Below are 18,001 nucleotides of genomic sequence, written 5' to 3'. Positions count from 1 at the left end.
CAAACATGGTGACCTGTGTTTGCTGTTTGACCTATAATTTATAAATCTAGAGAAATGTGTGCTTATATGCACCAAACTACACAAAAACACTTGTTCCTGGAAGCATCATTTATGTCAGACAAAAACAAGACACATAAGTGGCAGTCAACTCTACCGTTCACATGCATTTGTTTGGAAAAAGATGAAGCTTCTTCCCTAGATGATGTTTAGTGCAAGCTACGCATGATGATATCAATAATTTTGAGCTGCTTTCAGCTGCTGAAACTTAACTCTGTAATCATGTCATTCTTCTCCAGGTATCATTTATTCTTTATTTTTGAGGATCTTTCTTTTCCCTCTGGAGACACCTGAGTTCACAATCCTGGGGCGATATGGCAGAATCTTTTTTTTCGGATTTTGGCTTGTTGTGGTATCTGAAGGAGCTCAGAAAGGAAGAGTTTTGGAAATTTAAGGAGCTCCTCAAACAACCTTTGGAGAAATTTGAACTCAAGCCAATCCCCTGGGCTGAGCTGAAGAAGGCCTCCAAAGAAGATGTAGCAAAGCTGTTGGACAAACATTACCCAGGAAAGCAGGCATGGGAGGTAACACTGAATCTGTTTCTACAGATCAATAGGAAAGATCTCTGGACAAAGGCTCAGGAAGAGATGAGAAGTAAGTGCTGGATGACGGGGCAAGGACCCATGGGGGAAGCCTGGGAACAAGGTGATAGCATTGTTAAATGAGTGGCCACCCCCTCCATCAGATGAGAATGTGTGTGGGTCAAGGTGAGAGTTGAAGGTAGGAAGAGTTGCAGGCCAGGGCTGTTCATATGTGGGCCAGCAATGAACTGGGGACAGATGGCGTCCTGATACCAACTGTTCACCTATAGAGTGTCTTCCCATTTTTCCACCCCAAGTGGAGTCGTTGTTATAGGAGATGAGTGGCCAGTTAGTGTCTGCATTGCCAGGTCTACTGAGATGGAATTCTAGTATGGTAGTTGCCTATCTTTTTTTTTTTTTTTTTTTTTTTTTAGAGACAGGGTCTTGCCATGTTGCTCAGGCTGGTCTTGAACTCCCAGGCTCAAGTGATCCACCTGCCTAGGCATCCCAAAGTGCTGTGATTACAGGAGTGAGCCACCATGCCTAACTGCCTGTCCTTTTTGACCAGACATGTACCAAGGAGTAGGTAGAATCTTAAGACAATCAGACAGCGTATGTCCCGGGTACTACAGGAAGCATTCTTGCGAGCTTGTTTGGAGGTTCTAGTAGGGGAGCACAGCTTCTCTTCTGCCCGCGATGGAAGGACCTTCCTCTATGGGCAAAGGTTGTCATCGTCTTTGACCCAGGGGAGACTTTTAGGACGGACGCATATGGAGCAGTGAGGGAGGAAGTGGACACCCACCCAGCTGGCCACATCAGCCGAATTAGCCCTGGGGCGATGAATGGGGTGACAGACATCACAGCCAGGTTGTCCTCACATCCTGGAAGCATTCTTTCTGCATAATGTCTTTCCATTCTTTTCACAACCCAGGAAAGGTTTACAAGTGAGAAAACTGGACAAAACAGTGTTCCCATGTGTTACATGACTTTTCCAAAAGTGACAGATCTGACTCCGAACCACTTCTGCTGGACTCATTGATGGGGTCTACACCCTCCTCTCGGGGGATACTTAGGAAAAACTAAATATATTCCCTATTAGGTATCTAGTAATTAGCATTTGTTTCTGATGATTGTTGTCTTCTCCCTTTACTTTTGAGTTCCATCAACTTCTGTTACGTTTACTTCTGTTTTGTTCATGTTTCCTCTTTGTGTTGGTAATTCTAATTTGAGACCTTATTTCATATCCCCACATGCTTGAGGGTATTTTATTTGGTTTGGAGTTGCTTCCTGTGTTAGTTTTTTTGGGTTTTTTTGTTTTTGTTTTATTTTTTTGAGACGGAGTCTTGCTCTGTTGCCCAGGTTGGAGGGCAGTGACATGATCTCAGTTCACCGCAACTTCTACCTCCCAGGTTCAAGCGATTCTCCTGCCTCAGCTTCCCGAGTAGCTGGGATTACAGGCATGCACCACCACGCCCAGCTAATTTTTGTATTTTTAGTAGAAACGGGGTATCACCATGTTGGTCAGGCTGGTCTCAAACTCCTGACCTCAGATGATCCTCCTGCCTGGGCTTCCCAAAGTGCTGTGATTACAGGTGTGTGCCAGTTTTCTTTATCTGTGTGGTTCGTGTCTTTGACTTTTCTGCTGATTAATGTTCTATGTTGGCAGATGAAAAAATGACCGAGTCAGTGTCTGAACTGAGAGTTTCTCACTTGGGACACTGAGGTCCTAAATGTTATAAAAATCTCTAAGACATGACATGACTTTTTTCTTTTTTGAGACGGAGTCTCGCTCTGTCGCCCAGGCTGGAGTGCAGTGGCGCGATCTCAGTTCACTGCAAGCTCTGCCTCCCGGGTTCCCACCATTCTCCTGCCTCAGCCTCCCAAGTAGCTGGGACTACAGGCACCTGCCACCACGCCCAGATAATTTTTTGTATTTTTAGTAGAGATGGGTTCTCACCGTGTTAGCCAGGATGGTCTCGATCTCCTGACCTCGTGATCCACCCACCTCAGCCTCCCAAAGTGCTGGGATTACAGGCGTGAATCATCAGTTTTAAATAACCTTGCTTATGAATTTTGTCTCAAAAAAAAACCTTGGATGTCAGCAAATGTTTACTATGGGCAAATATAGAAAGTGAATAATATAATGATAAATCCATTCAATTAAATAGCATAGGGTTTTGCCAGGCGTGGTGGCTCACACCCGTAATCCCAGCACTTTGGGAGGCTGAGGTGGGCGGATTACCTAAGGTCAGGAGTTCGAGACCAGCCTGGCCAACATGGTGAGACACTCTATCTACTAAAAATACAAAAATTACCCAGGCGTGGTGGTGCACGCCTGTAATCCCAGCTACTTGGGAGGCTGAGGCACGAGAATCACTAGAACCCGGGAGGTGGAAGTTGCAGTGAGCCACAATCACACCACTGCACTTTAGCCTGGGCCACAGAGTGATGAGACTCTGTCTCAAAAAAAATTTTTTTAATAAATAGCATAGTGTTTTATGATGAAAAATGTGCATGAATTTAGAAAGATGTCCATAATATATTGTTCAGTCAAAAATCATGTTTGAAAATAGTATATACAGTATAATTCTACTGTAGAGAGAAAAATCGGGCAGAAGAAAAATGTAGAGTAATACACACACAGATCAAGCTATGAGCCATGATTACATACATTGATGACATTTTGGAATGGCCTTATTTCCTTTCTCTTTATCTGCATATTTTTTAATTTAATTTTTTAATAGAGATGGAGTCTCACTATGTTGGCCAAGCTGGTCTTGAACTCCTGGCCTCAAGTGCTCCTCCTGCCTCAGCACTCCCAAAGCACTGGGATTACCGGCGTGAGCCACCGTGCCTAGCATGTATGTTTTAAATTCAAGACAGTTTTACAATATTAATTTTGTACAAAGTCAGTCACTGCTCAGAGACTTGAATAACTCCTGTGCGATGGTGTTAAAGGGATATAGCGGAGAATAAAGTGGATGCTGTTCCCTCCTGTGATGTCCACAGACGAGTGTGCAAGGAGAGCACAGACCATCGGTGGAACCGTCCCTGCCTTCCTGTGAGCGACTGTAGGGCCCCTTTGCAGTCTCCTTCCGTCCAGTCCCTTCCCAAGACTCAAAATTTTTCTGAAATTTGAAAACTCAGATTATGAACAGGATTTTAATTCTTCTCCTTTCCCCATTTCTCATCACTCATTAGATAAACTTTGCATAAAATATATATTTTGTGGCTGGGCATGGTGGCTTACGCCTGTAATCCCAGCACTTTGGGAGGCCGAGGAGGGCAGATCACCTGAGGTCAAGAGTTCAAGACCAGCCTGACCAACATGGTGAGACCCTGTATCTACGAAAAATACAAAAATTAGCCGGGCGTGGTGGCAGGTGCCTGTAATCCCAGCTACTTGGGAGGCTGAGGCAGAAGAATCGCTTGAACCCAGGAGGCGGAGGTTGCAGTGAGCTGAGATAGCGCCATCTCACTCCAGCCTGGGGGACAAGAGCGAGAGTTCATCTCAAAAAAAAAAATATATATATATATGTGTGTGTATGTGTATGTATATATGTGTATATATGTATATGTGTGTATATATATGTGTGCGTATATATGTATATATATGTGTGTGTGTGTGTATATACATGTGTACTTTGCTGATAGGTGACCTGCTATCATCAGTTTAATTAAAGAGAATGCAGAAATTAGGGGAAGGTTATTATATAGACAAGACCAATTTTAGAAGTAATTGATATAGTAAAATTTTTTTTTTTTTTTTTTTTTTTGAGACAGAGTGTCAGGCTGTTGCCCAGGCTTGAGTGCAGTGGTGTAATGTTGGCTTATTGCAATCTCCGCTTCCTAGGTTCAAGCAATTCTTGTGCCTCAGCTTCCTGAGTAGGTGGGACCACAGGCACGTACTGGTTGACAGCCGGGCGCGGTGGCTCACGCCTGTAATCCCAGCACTTTGGGAGGCCAAGGTGGGTGGATCATGAGGTCAGGAGATCAAGACCATCTTGGCTAACACGGTGAAACTCCGTCTCTACTAAAAATACAAAAAACTTAACCATGCGTAGTGGCGGGCGCCTGTGGTCCCAGCTACTCGGGAGGCTGAGGCAGGAGAATGGCGTGAACCCGGGAGGCGGAGCTTGCAGTGAGCCGAGATCGCGCCACCGCACTCCAGCCTGGGTGACAGAGTGAGACTCCGTCTCAAAAAAAAAAAAAAAAAAAAAAAAAAAAAAAAAAAAAAAAAAAAAAAAAAAAAAAAAAAAAAATCTGGTTGACAACTGGTTGAGTTTATCTAAAGACCTGGGATCAAAATAAAGGAAATGTCTGGGTTAAGATAAAGGATTATGGAGAGCCACATCCTTATTTGCCCAGGAGACCTTCAGAGAGAATAGGTTGTAAAATGTTTCTTATCAGACTTCGAGCCTGTGTTCCTGTTAATGGAGAGGTACAAGGAAGTATGTCTGACCCCCACTTCCCATCATGGCGTGAACCAGTCTCTCAGGTTAAATTTTAAAAGCACCCTGGCTTCAGATGGCTGGCGAGTATTAGAATTTTCTTTTTGGTTTACAGTTCTCAGAAGTATAAAAGAATGAGTGCATTTTTACCTATCTTATATCCTGTTCTCATTAACACAGATAAGCTAAACCCATACAGAAAGCATATGAAGGAAACATTTCAACTCATATGGGAGAAGGAAACCTGTCTTCACGTCCCTGAGCATTTCTACAAAGAAACCATGAAGAATGAGTATAAAGAATTGAATGACGCATATGCTGCTGCGGCTAGACGACACACTGTGGTCCTGGAAGGTCCTGATGGAATTGGGAAAACAACCCTTTTAAGAAAAGTGATGTTGGACTGGGCAGAGGGAAACTTATGGAAGGATAGGTTCACATTTGTGTTTTTCCTCAATGTCTATGAAATGAACAGTATCGCAGAGACCAGCTTACTGGAGCTCCTCTCTAGGGACTGGCCGGAGTCTTCAGAGAAGATCGAAGACATTTTTTCCCAGCCAGAGAGAATTCTGTTCATCATGGATGGCTTTGAGCAACTGAAGTTTAACTTACAACTTAAGGCTGACTTGAGCGATGATTGGAGGCAGCGGCAGCCAATGCCAATTATCCTGAGCAGTTTGTTGCAAAAAAAGATGCTTCCAGAATCCTCTCTCCTTATTGCATTAGGAAAACTGGCTATGCAAAAACACTATTTTATGTTGCGGCATCCAAAACTCATAAAGCTCTTAGGATTCAGTGAATCTGAAAAGAAGTCGTATTTCTCCCACTTCTTTGGTGAGAAGAGCAAAGCCCTGAAAGTCTTCAATTTTGTGAGAGATAATGGGCCGCTGTTTATCTTGTGCCATAATCCCTTTACATGCTGGTTGGTCTGTACTTGTGTGAAACAGAGGCTAGAGAGGGGAGAAGACCTTGAAATAAACTCCCAAAACACCAGCTATTTATATGCATCCTTTTTAACAACTGTATTCAAAGCAGGAAGTCAGAGTTTTCCACCTAAGGTGAACAGAGCCCGACTAAAAAGCCTGTGTGCTTTGGCTGCAGAGGGAATTTGGACATATACATTTGTATTTTCCCGTGGGGATCTCCGGAGGAATGGGTTATCTGAGTCTGAGGGCGTGATGTGGGTGGGTATGAGACTCCTCCAAAGGAGAGGGGACTGTTTTGCCTTCATGCATCTGTGTATCCAAGAGTTTTGTGCCGCCATGTTTTATTTGCTCAAACGACCCAAAGACGATCCTAACCCGGCCATTGGAAGCATAACCCAGCTTGTAAGAGCAAGTGTGGTTCAGCCTCAAACCCTCTTGACCCAGGTGGGGATATTCATGTTTGGAATTTCAACAGAAGAAATCGTCAGCATGCTGGAGACCTCCTTTGGTTTTCCACTGTCAAAAGACCTAAAGCAGGAAATAACCCAATGCCTTGAAAGTTTAAGTCAATGTGAAGCTGATAGGGAAGCCATAGCTTTCCAGGAACTATTCATCGGTTTGTTTGAAACTCAGGAAAAAGAATTTGTAACCAAAGTGATGAATTTCTTTGAAGAAGTTTTCATTTATATTGGTAACATAGAACATTTGGTAATAGCTTCATTCTGCCTGAAGCATTGTCAACATTTAACGACACTTCGCATGTGTGTGGAGAATATCTTTCCAGATGACTCAGGATGCATCTCAGAGTGAGTCTGTCTGTTAATCCCCCGTCCCACACACTACGCTTGGAGTTTGCTCTAGTGGCCTGTGGGTATTTCATGGGCCTTATGCCACTGTGCTTAAAAGCATGGAGGTCAGAGTCAGAAAGCCTTCCTTTTGAGGCTTGGCACTGCTGTGGGATCATGAGCTGCAACTTCTTGAACTTTTTCCATTTGTATAAAGAGAAATAAAAGTTTTATCTACTTCATAGGGCCCGTGTGAGATTAAGAGAGGCGGCTAGCAGGACTTTTTTTTTTTTTTTTTTTGAGACGGAGTCTTGCTCTATCATCCAGGCTGGAGTGCAGTGGCGCGATCTCGGCCTACTGCAACCTCCACCTCCCAGGTTCAAGCGACTCTCCTGCCTCAGCTTCCCAGGTAGCTGGGATTACAGGTGCCCGCCACCACGCCCGGCTAATTTTTGTATTTTTGGTAGAGACAGGGTTTCACCATGTTAGCCAGGCTGGTCTTGAACTCCTGAACTCAGGTGATCCACCCATCTCGGCCTCCCAAAGTGCTAGGATTACAAGCATAAGCCACCGCGCCTGGCCTTGCTTGCTTCCTCCCTCCCTCCCTCCGTTCCTTCCTCTTTCTTTCTCTCTTTCTTTCCTTTTCTTCTTTTTTTTTTTTTTCACCATTTTTATTGTTGTCAGACTGTGCTTTTCTTTTCCCCCTCCACAGCTTGTGCGGTATCCCCCAGTGACCCCACTGAGAGGGGACTCCTGGAAGTTCGTGCCTTGTTTCCTCTGCGTTTTTTCCATATGGCTTTTCCCTCTGCTGATTTTGCCTTGTATTCTTCCATCGGGTTCAGGTTACCAGCTCATATGTTAGCTCTCAGATACATGCTCCTGTTCATGATAACATTTTTGGATACAGTTCCCTGTTCACTGAGGGGTCACCAAATAACCCTTGTTCACAGAACAATCGAGTATTCACATCTAAACGAGGAGGAAATGAAGCAGAATAAGGTTGAATAGCTTGTCCAGGGTCACATAGTTACTAAATGTTTACACCAGAGTTTGATTCCAATCAATTACTCTTGTCTCAGGATCCACTTTCTTTTTTTTTATTTCCAACTTTTAAGTTCAGGGATACATGTGCAGGATGTGCAGGTTTGTGACATAGGTAAGCGTGTGTCATGGTGATTTGCTGGGCAGATCATCCCATCACCCAGGTATCAAGCCCGATATCCACTAGCTATTCTTCCTGATGCTCTCCCTCCTCCCAAGCCCCACACTCCAACAGGCCCCAGTGTGTGTGGTTCCCCTCCCTGTGTCCATGTGTTCTCATCATTCAGCTCCTACTTACAAGTGAGAACATGTGGTATTTGGTTTTCTGTCCCTGCATTCGTTTGCTAAGGATAATAGCCTCCCGCTCCATCCATGTCCTTGCAAAGGACATTATCTTGTTCCTTTTCATGGCTGCATAGTATTCCATGATGTATATGTACCACATTTTCTTTATCCAGTCTATCATTGATGGGCATTTAGGTTGATTCCATGTCTTTGCTATTGTAAATAGTGCTCCTTTTTTTTTTTTTTTCTTGAGACAGGGTCTAGCTCTGTTTCCCTAGCTTAGTGCAGTGGCATGATCATAGCTCACTTTAGTCTTGTACTCCTGGGTTCAAGTGATTCTCTCACCTCAGCCCCCAAATAGCTGGGACTACAGGTGTATGCCACCACATCTGTCTAATTTTTTAAATTTTTAATAGAGATGGAGTCTTGCTATGTTGCCCAGGCCATCCTCAAACTCCTAAGCTCAAGCGATTCTCTTGCCTTGGCCTCTCAAAGTGCTGGAATTACAGGCTTGAGCCACTCTACCTGGCCAGGGCCTACTTTCTAACTATTATGTCATGTTGGCTCCGTTTACCTGGCTGACCTTCTCCCTGTTCAGGCCTGGGTGTCTGTCAGCTTTGAGGTGCTTTGGAAATGGTGTTCGACCTGTTTTGAGAATGTCTTGAATTGAGTTTAGCCACTGGAGAATCACGATCTTTGTTCTCTCATAGTTACAATGAGAAGCTCGTCTACTGGCGGGAGCTTTGCTCAATGTTCATTACCAACAAGAACTTCCAGATTTTAGACATGGAAAATACCAGCCTCGATGATCCCTCCCTGGCGATTCTTTGCAAAGCACTGGCTCAGCCTGTTTGTAAACTCCGAAAACTCATGTAAGTTTTATGTTAACCTGTCCTTTAAGCAAATGGCAGAGTTTCCTTCTCTCTACTGTGGCCTTTTTGGAAGAAGACCAATGCATAAATGCAGAGCGGCAATCCAGTGTGTTAAATGTAGTGACATGTACATGTATGTTTATTGCGGCACTATTCACAATAGCAAAGACTTGGAACCAACCCAAATGTCCATCAATGATAGACTGGATTAAGAAAATGTGGCACATATACACCATGGAATACTATGCAGCCATAAAAAAGGATGAGTTCATGTCCTTTGTAGGAACAGGGACGAAGCTGGAAACCATCATTCTCAGCAAACTATCGCACGGACAAAAAACCAAACAACGCATGTTCTCACTCATAGGTGGGAATTGAACAATGAGAACACATGGACACAGGAAGGGGAACATCACACACTGGTGCCTGTTGTGGGGTGGGGGGAGAGGGAAGGGATAGCATTAGGAGATATACCTAATGTAAATGACGAGTTAATGGGTGCAGCACACCAACATGGCACATGTATACATATATAACAAACCTGCACGTTGTACACATGCACCCTAGAACTTAAAGTATAATAAAAAAAAAAATGTAGTGACATGTAAAATGAAATCTAGTTGGAGGGCCAGAGAGCGAGCAGTCCTGGTTACGGATGACCTTTGCTTGGATGTGGGTGGATGGAGAATAGATGTTTCTCAGGTGAGAAAGGAAGAGTGCTGAGGACAGACAGAAAAATAGCCTTAAATTTGTAAAAAAAAAAAAAAAAAAAAAGAAAAAGAAAAATAATGAAGATAAGCATAATTGGTAGCATTCATAAAACAGAGTGCTGATGTGCAATATTTTCTTCCGTTTCTTTTAATCCTAATAAAGTTTTTATTATTACTTTTATACAAATAATGTATGAGAGGATAGAAACACAGTTGTTCCTTGATATTTTACTTATCTTGATTTGCCTGGGCCATGCTGTTCTCTTCACCCCTGTAAGCAATCTTACTGCTTTCAGGTTAAATTTAAGTCTTCCTTCAGCTTGAAAAGTCATGTCATCACGGAAGACTTGCTATGCTCCCAAAGCACCTTATACATCTTTTTGGTAAGAGTTATTGCGTTGAATTATTGGCCCACATATTTGTGCAGAAAAAAGTTAACATAGCAGACGTTAAGACTGCTGTCTCGAGAAAGGCCTGTTTGCTAAGTTGGTCCTTGGCTGATGTCTTTTTTGTTTGTTTGTTTTTGTTTTGTTGTTGTTGTTGTTTTGAGACGGAGTTTCGCTCTTGTTGCCCTGGCTGGAGTGCAGTGGAATGATCTCGGCTCACCGCAACCTCCACCTCCCGGGTTCAAGCGATTCTCCTGCCTCAGTCTCCCGAGTAGCTGGGATTACAGGCATGCACCACGACACCTGGCTAGTTTTTGTATTAGTAGAGACGGGATTTCACCATGTTGGCCAGGCTGGTCTCAAACTCCTGGCCTTGTGATCTGCCCGCCTCGGCCTCCCAAAGTGCTGGGATTACAGACGTGAGCCACCGCACCTGGCCTGGCTGATGTCTTGAAACTTGGACTTTGGGAGAGTTTCCACCAACCTGACTGATAAGAATGGTTCACTGTTCGTAAATTCTACTGGCACTGTGGTTTATACTGAATGTCTGGTTTCCTTCAGTGAGTTTTGAATTTTGGTTCCTGCTAGGCAGAGGGTGCCTATATGACAAGCCCCAGTAAAAACCACGGACATTGAATCCTTAATGAGCTTCCCTGGTAGATGACACTTCACATGTGTTCTCACATTTTGTTGCTAGAGGAATTTATTGTGTCCTGGTGTCCTGGTGATCCCACGGGGAGAGGACTCTTGGAAGCTTTTGTCTGGTTTTCTCTGGATTTTTCCTATGTTCTTTTTCCCCTTGGTGGTTTTTCCTTTGTGTCCTTTTGCTGAAATAAATCATAGCCATTGTAAGACTGTATTGCAAGTCGTACGAGGTCTCCTAGCAAGTCACCAAAGCTAGGAGTGATCTTGGGGAGCACAGTGTTTCTCTGTTGACTAAACCTCCATGATGGATGGGGATGCGTTTACCCTCACATCCTCAGCATCTAGAAAAATACAAAGCTTTGTAGGGGCTCACTAAACATCCATAGAATGAATGTGTGCTGAAAATAATGAAGGAACTGACTCAAAAGAATTTCTAAAGATCCCACATGGAGAGTAAAAAGTCGACCTCACTGAACTGTTTTTTTCTGGAAAATGTTAAAGTAGGGGACTGGCTTGATTATAACGCATGAGCAGTATCTGAATTTCAATGGGATATGTGAGGAATACTAGCAAGGAAGAGGTGGTTAGTGGTCTTGCAATGAAGACATTTGTCATTGATTTTTTTTTATAAATTCAGTCTCAAAGCACAAGAAGTCATTGATTTTCACATGAGATCAATGGCAACATGAAGCAGAACAGTAATCTGGATAAACCTGGGTGAAGGCGTGAATTAAGATGCACGTGTCCTTCCTAGGAACCTTAGATTACAAAATGAGGACATTAGTGCTTCTTCACAGTGTTGATGACAGAATAAATAATTGATCTTTTATTTAAAAAAACTTTTTTTGAGATGGAGTCTCTGTCGCCCAGGCTGGAGTGCAATGGCACAATCTCAGCTCACTGCAACCTCCGCCTCCCAGGTTCAAGCAATGCTCCTGCCTCAGCCTCCCAAGTAGCTGGGATTACAGGTGCCCGCCACCACACCTGGCTAATTTTGTATTTTTAGTAGAGATGGGGTTTCACTATGTTGGCCAGGCTGGTCTCAAACTCCTGACCTCATGTGATCCACCTGCCTTGACCTCCCAACTCATTGATATTTTACACAAGTCCTTTAGTTCAGTGTCTAGTAAAAACATCATTAGATTCATTTTAAGTTGTCCAGAAATGATAGAGACAGTTTGGTCATTTCTCTTCAAAGGTATCTAGCCATATGCCTTGAAATTGAAAAATGTTTTTCCTTCTCTTTTCTGTTGTGTACATGAATGATAAATGCAATTGCTGAGACGAATGGAGAATCAGAAGCCAGAGCTCATTCCTTCAACATCGATTCTAATGCCTCCCCAAGGTTAGGGTTTAGGGAACGTTGGAGGTATCATCCAACTGCCATCACTCACATGGAATGGTTAGTTCAGATCCTGTTCTATTTATCAACTTTTTTTCCCTCATAGTTAAGGAAAAAGTTATACTTGAGAAAAAGTGATAATACTTTCTGGAAACAGAGTGGCATCAGTAGAGGCTGAGAGAAGTAGATTGATTCCTTGGGTTATGTAGGGCAGACTAATAACAGATGGATCAATATGTTCCAAACACACATACCTCCAGCGTTCCTTAATCCCTAACGCTGGGGAGGCATTGGACTCAAAGTTGAAGGAATGAGCCCAGGCTTCTGCTTCTTTATTCATCTCAGCAATTGCATTTTTCATCATTTTATGTGCAGAAAAAGGAAAAAGTTGACAAGGCAAATAGTCAACAAATGGTATCATAATCAACTCTTCTATTTTAGTTTGCCCCTTTTCCATGAGGTTGATTATCCTGAAATGGCGATGATTCCTGATTACATGTTCATCTTTGTCACTGTTTTCCCACCATATTGTCTGTTGACTCGATTGTTTGCTGCTGGCTGACGGTTGGCATTCACTGCAGCTGCCTAGCTAACCAATCCCGGTGCTTTCATTAATGTGGTGTGGTGGCTTGGAGGCCGGATCTTCCTGTCCTTTTTGCCACCACCTCCCCCTTATTCTCACAGGTGTCTCCAGAAATCAAGGGGGTTCGCTGTTTTTCTTTTTTTTTTTCTGAGACAGAGTCTCGCTCTGTCCCCTAGGCTGGAGTGCAATGGTGCAATCTCGGCTCACTGCAACCTCCACCTCCTGGGTTCAAGCAATTCTCCTGCCTCAGCCTCCCCAGTAGCTGGGACTACAGGTGCCCGCCACCACGCCTGGCTAATTTTTGTATTTTAGTAGAGATGCAGTTTCATCATGTTGCCCAGGGTGGTCTTGAACTCCTGAGCTCAGGCAATCCACCCACCTCAGCCTCCCAAAGTGCTGGGATTACAGGCGGGAGCCACCGCGCCCGGCCTGGATTCCCTGTTTTCCTGTGGTAGCACTTCCACCTGTTAGTGGGTCAGGCTCTGCTCACCCTCGCCGCACAGATCCCTGTACACCTCACCGCCCTGTCACCAGCTCCTGGCTTCCTTTATCTCTGGGCAGGTGGTACCTGGGTGTCACTCAGACATTTAGGGGATCACTCTGCCCGCAGTCCCCACAGTTCCTCCAGCCTGCTGTTCCCCTCTGTGATCTGCCCTTATCTGTCTTTTGATTCTGGCCTACTCAAAATTTCCATTCTAGTTTTTGAACAGGGTAAAAATATTTACTTTTAAAATTCTCTGTCATTTCTTAAAGTTGACTAGGAGAGAAATCAGGGTGCACTCATCTGCTGTAACACCAGGAGTCACATAGAGCAAGTTCTGTGTGTCATGTATTTATTCTTACGTGTGTCTGGTTTGTAAATACACATTTATCAGGCTAATAAATACATATATATATATGGTTTATACATAAATTTTGTCTGGATTTTAAGTACATATTCTGGTTTTGTATTTATCTGGTAAATATGTACATATCTGGCTTATAGATACATATTTGTAGTTACGTATTTGGTTTATAAATACACATATATGGCATATACATGTAGATATTAAAATAAAAGCCAGCATGAATTGACCATGTTCCAGGCATTACAATAAATGCTCATTTCTTTTTTTTGAGACACAGTTTCACTCTTGTTGCCCAGGCTGGAGTGCAGTGGCACCATCTCGGCTCACTGCAGCCTCCGCCTCCTGGGTTCAAGTGATTTTCCTACCTCAGCCTCTTGAGTGCCTGGGATTACAGGCACACACCACCATACCCAGCTACTTTTTTGTATTTTTAGTAGAGACGGGGTTTCGCCTTGTTGCCCAGGCTGGTCTCAAACTCCTGACCTCATGTGATCTGCCTGCCTTGGCCTCCCAACTTAGAGGTGTGAGTCACCATGCCTGGCCTTAAATGTTAACTTCTTAATTACCATGACCATGTCTTTCATGAAGAGTCGGGGCCACACAGCCATTAGGTCATTTGCCCAATCTTGCAAAAGCAACAAGGAGAAAAGCAAAATGTCAAATCCAGTTTCCTGTAACTCTGGAGCCTGAGTTTTTTGACACTACATAACATTGTCTCTTTTATTTAAAAAAAAAAAATCTTAATTTTAAAACAGAAATGGGTTATTTCCTTGGGTAACACAGTTTTGCTTGGAGCATTAATTCAGATATGTGTGCGTCATTTTATGTGAGGCATTAATCATTAATCTCAGAATACAAAGAGGTACAAGTATAGTTTGTTCCTGTCCCCATGGGGCTTGGTTTAACATGGGATTCAGCTGACTCGTTTTCCTTCTATGTTTGGAGTTATGTAGAAGTGGAGGGGCTAGGAAGAAACAGGAAAGTTCTAAGCAGCTTGAGCCTCTGTGCTGTCTGGTGTCTGAAAACCCCATCGAGAAATAATTTACGGGCAGGAGTAACCAGAATTCCAGAAACAGTGTGGTGAGGCCCAGCATTCAGGGCAGGAAGAATCATACAAGAGGTGTCTGTGTTTGTGCTGGGATCTCATTGCATGACGCTATTTTTTTTTTTAATCTTTTGCAGATTTACTTCTGTGTACTTTGGACATGATTCAGAATTATTTAAGGCAGTTCTTCACAACCCTCATCTGAAACTTCTGAGCCTGTACGGCACTAGCCTCTCCCAGTCTGACATCAGACACCTGTGTGAGACGCTGAAACATCCAATGTGCAAGATAGAAGAGCTGATGTAAGTCCGGGCTGTTCATGCCGAGTGCTGTTTCTTTCCAAGGTGGGCTTTGCAGTTTGATTTTCTTGTTTTCCTTCCTGGAGGGTCATTGCATCAGCCTTCATCTCTCTTGTTTTTCATCTTTTGAATCTGTCTCTCTCATAAGGTGAAGGTAGATTCTGCCGGGCAAGGCCTCCTCTCAGAAGGTTTGTTTCCGCCTTCCCATCTCTAGTACTCACTTTAATTACTTCTTTTTTTTTTGAGACAGGGTCTCACTCTTGCCCAGGCTGGAGTGCAATGACGCAGTCTTGACTCACTGCAACCTCAGCTTCCCGGGTTCAAGCAATCCTCCCACCTCAGCCTCTCAAGTAGCTAGGATTATAGGTGCACGCCACCATACCCAGCTAATTTTTGTAATTTTTTGTAGAGATGGGGTTTCACCATATTGCACAGGCTGATCTTGCACTCCTGGTCTCAACCAATCTGCCCGCCTTGACCTCCTAAGGTACTGGGATTACAGTACTTCACATGAGCCACTGCATCCAGGCTCATCTCACGGACACCTCCCTTGATACTTCCTGGTTCTGCCCTCAACCAACCAGGCCAAAACAAGAACACCATTTTTTTTCCCCTAAAGATATTTATAGAAACTTAAAACTTAAGCATGTTAATGATCACAAGTGTGATAGTCTGATTTGGCAGTTGACAGCATTAAAGCCAGGGGAGAATGACTTGCCCAAAGTAATTTCTTCCTCTTGAACATTGTCAGAGTGGCCCCTGTCCTAACTGGGTGATTTCCAGGCAGAGCCAATCTATCTTTCTTTTTCTATTATTATTATTATTATTATTATACTTTAAGTTCTGGGGTACATGTGTGCAACATGCAGATTTGTTACATAGGTATACATGTGCCATGTTGGTTTGCTGTACCCATCAACTCGTCATTTACATTAGGTATATCTCCTAATGCTCTCCCTCCCCCAGCTCCCCACCCGCCGACAGGCCCCAGTGTGTGTTGTTCCCCTCCCTGTGTCCATGTGTTCTCACTAATCAACTCCCACTTATGAGTGAGAACAGGCAGTGTTTGGTTTTCTCTTCTTGTGTTACTTTGCTGAGAATGATGGTTTCCGGTTTCATCCATGTCCCTGCAAAGAACATGAACTCTTCCTTTTTTATGGCTGCATAGTATTCCATGGTGTACATGTACCATATTTTCTTTATCCAGTCTATCATTGATGGGCATTTGGGTTGGTTCCAAGACTGTGCTATTGTGAACAGTGCCGCAGTAAACATACATGTGCATGTATCTTTATTGTAGCATGATCACTGGCCAATCTATCTTTCCAAAGAGAACAAAGGGAAGTCATTGAGGCAGCAATAAATAAAATCAGCCCGCTAACCCCCCTAAGAGAATATGCTCTTCTCTCTCCCAGTTCACTGTCTTGTCTTTGCAGTAACCGTCAAAAATGTAATTGACAGATTCATCTATACTTGGTTAATTTTATGCATCTAGACCCATCAGGAGAAAGAGGCAGATTCTATGCATAAGGGTTGTTTGAGCTTATAGAACTGCTGTAGATCTCATTCCTTATTCAAGCTGTTTTCTTATCATGGCAACTTTTTTTTTTTTAACTTCTACTCTAACTTTCTCTTCTCAGGGGGAACTTTCAAAATTCTATCGTATTTTGCTCCATTTCATAATTATGTTATTTGCATAGGGTTTTATCTATTATACATTAACATAAGGATTGGGGAACATATCTACAATGATAGACATAATGTAGCTGGGAATGTTGCCTTTTGGGGTAAACTAACTATTCTTCATTTACTTCAATGTGGTATTGGTGGTGGAAGGTCTTCAAAGTCAGGTTCTCTCTAGCTCAGTAGTTCTCAATGGGGGGAATTTTGTCCCTTTGGGGATGTCAATGTTTAGAGACATTTTCAATGATCACAGTTGAGTGGGGAGGGTGCTGCTGGCATCTGGTGGATAGAGACCACGTGTATTAGTCCGTTTTCACACTGCTGATAGACATACCCGACACTGGGCAATTTACAAAAGAAAGAGGTTTATTGGACTTACAGTTCGATGTGGCTTGGGAGGCCTCACAATCACGGTGGAAGGTGAAAGGCACATCTCACATGGCGGCAGAAAAGAGCTTGTGCAGGGAAACTCCCCTTTATAAAACCATCAGACCTTGTGAAACATATTCACTGTCAGGAGAACAGCCTGGGAAAGACCCGCCCCTGTGATTTAATTATCTTCCACTGGGTCCCTCCCACAACACATGGGAATTATGGGAGCTACAGGATGAGATTTGGGTGGGGACACAGAGCCAAACCATATCACCAAGGATGCTGCTAAATACCCAGTAATGTACAGGACAGCTCCCCAACAACAAAGGATTATCTAGTCCAGTAGTGCTAGCCTGTGAAGTGCCCTAGGAGAGATTAGACTGATGCTTCTCTTCTGGTGGTGGGAGGGGGTCAGCTTGGCTAAAACAGAATGGGGTATTTGCCTAAATCCAACCCAGGGGCTCTTGTACTAGGAAAAAAAACATCTAATACTGTGCAGTGGCCCTGGACAAACATTTTTATGGATACCACACCTTAATTCATGTGTATCTGGAAACCCTTATGACAAACACCGGTTTCTCCACATCAGTCATTTTACTTTGTTGTTGTTGTTTACTTTTTATTGAAAGATTATTATACTCACAGGAAATTACAAAAATAGTACAGAGAAGTCGCATATACCAATCACCACCCAACTTCCACCAAAGGTAACATCTTACATAACAATAGTGCATTCTTAAAACTAGGAAATTTTACTAATGAAACGTACAAAGCTGTTTTTAAAAATATGCTTTTATGAAACTTCCAGTGAAACTAGACTTAATCAGCATCTTTTAACCAGAGGCTTCACCAGATTATTTGCCTATGAAATGAATGTGTTCCACTTGTCCCATTTTCTCCCCAACCCTTAAGGGTGTTGATCTTTTCAAATCCATTCTGCTTCGGGCATAATATCTGAGTGGTTTTAATTTGCATTTCTCTAATGACTAATAATATGAGCGCCTTTTCATTTGTTTGACTTTCTGGGCTTCCTGTTGTGATATGTCTGTTTGATGTGCTGGTGTAGCCCATTGTTTTATTGGGCTGTCTTTTTCTAATTGATTGACAGGTGTTTTTCTTATATTGTGGAATGAATCCTAGGTCAAATACA

General features: G+C 43.2%; 1 protein-coding gene across 1 annotated transcript in view; it reads left to right on the top strand.

Annotated features, from left to right (window-relative positions):
* Positions 1–343: 343 nt before the first annotated feature.
* NLRP9 (NLR family pyrin domain containing 9) overlaps positions 344–18,001 on the top strand; it is a 32,198-nt gene continuing 14,540 nt past the window's right edge. Inside the window, exons 1-4 of the mRNA XM_003807087.6 lie at positions 344–651; positions 5,210–6,761; positions 8,777–8,938; positions 14,635–14,799. Of these exons, the coding sequence (XP_003807135.2) occupies positions 372–651; positions 5,210–6,761; positions 8,777–8,938; positions 14,635–14,799 (2,159 nt within the window). The 5' untranslated portion in view covers positions 344–371. The remainder of the gene's footprint in view (positions 652–5,209; positions 6,762–8,776; positions 8,939–14,634; positions 14,800–18,001) is intronic.

This window comes from Pan paniscus, chromosome 20 (assembly GCF_029289425.2).
Source record: "Pan paniscus chromosome 20, NHGRI_mPanPan1-v2.0_pri, whole genome shotgun sequence".
NCBI lineage: Eukaryota > Metazoa > Chordata > Mammalia > Primates > Hominidae > Pan > Pan paniscus.
The sequence above is the reverse complement of the archived record's forward strand: the minus strand, read 5'-3'. Positions and strand labels throughout refer to the sequence as shown.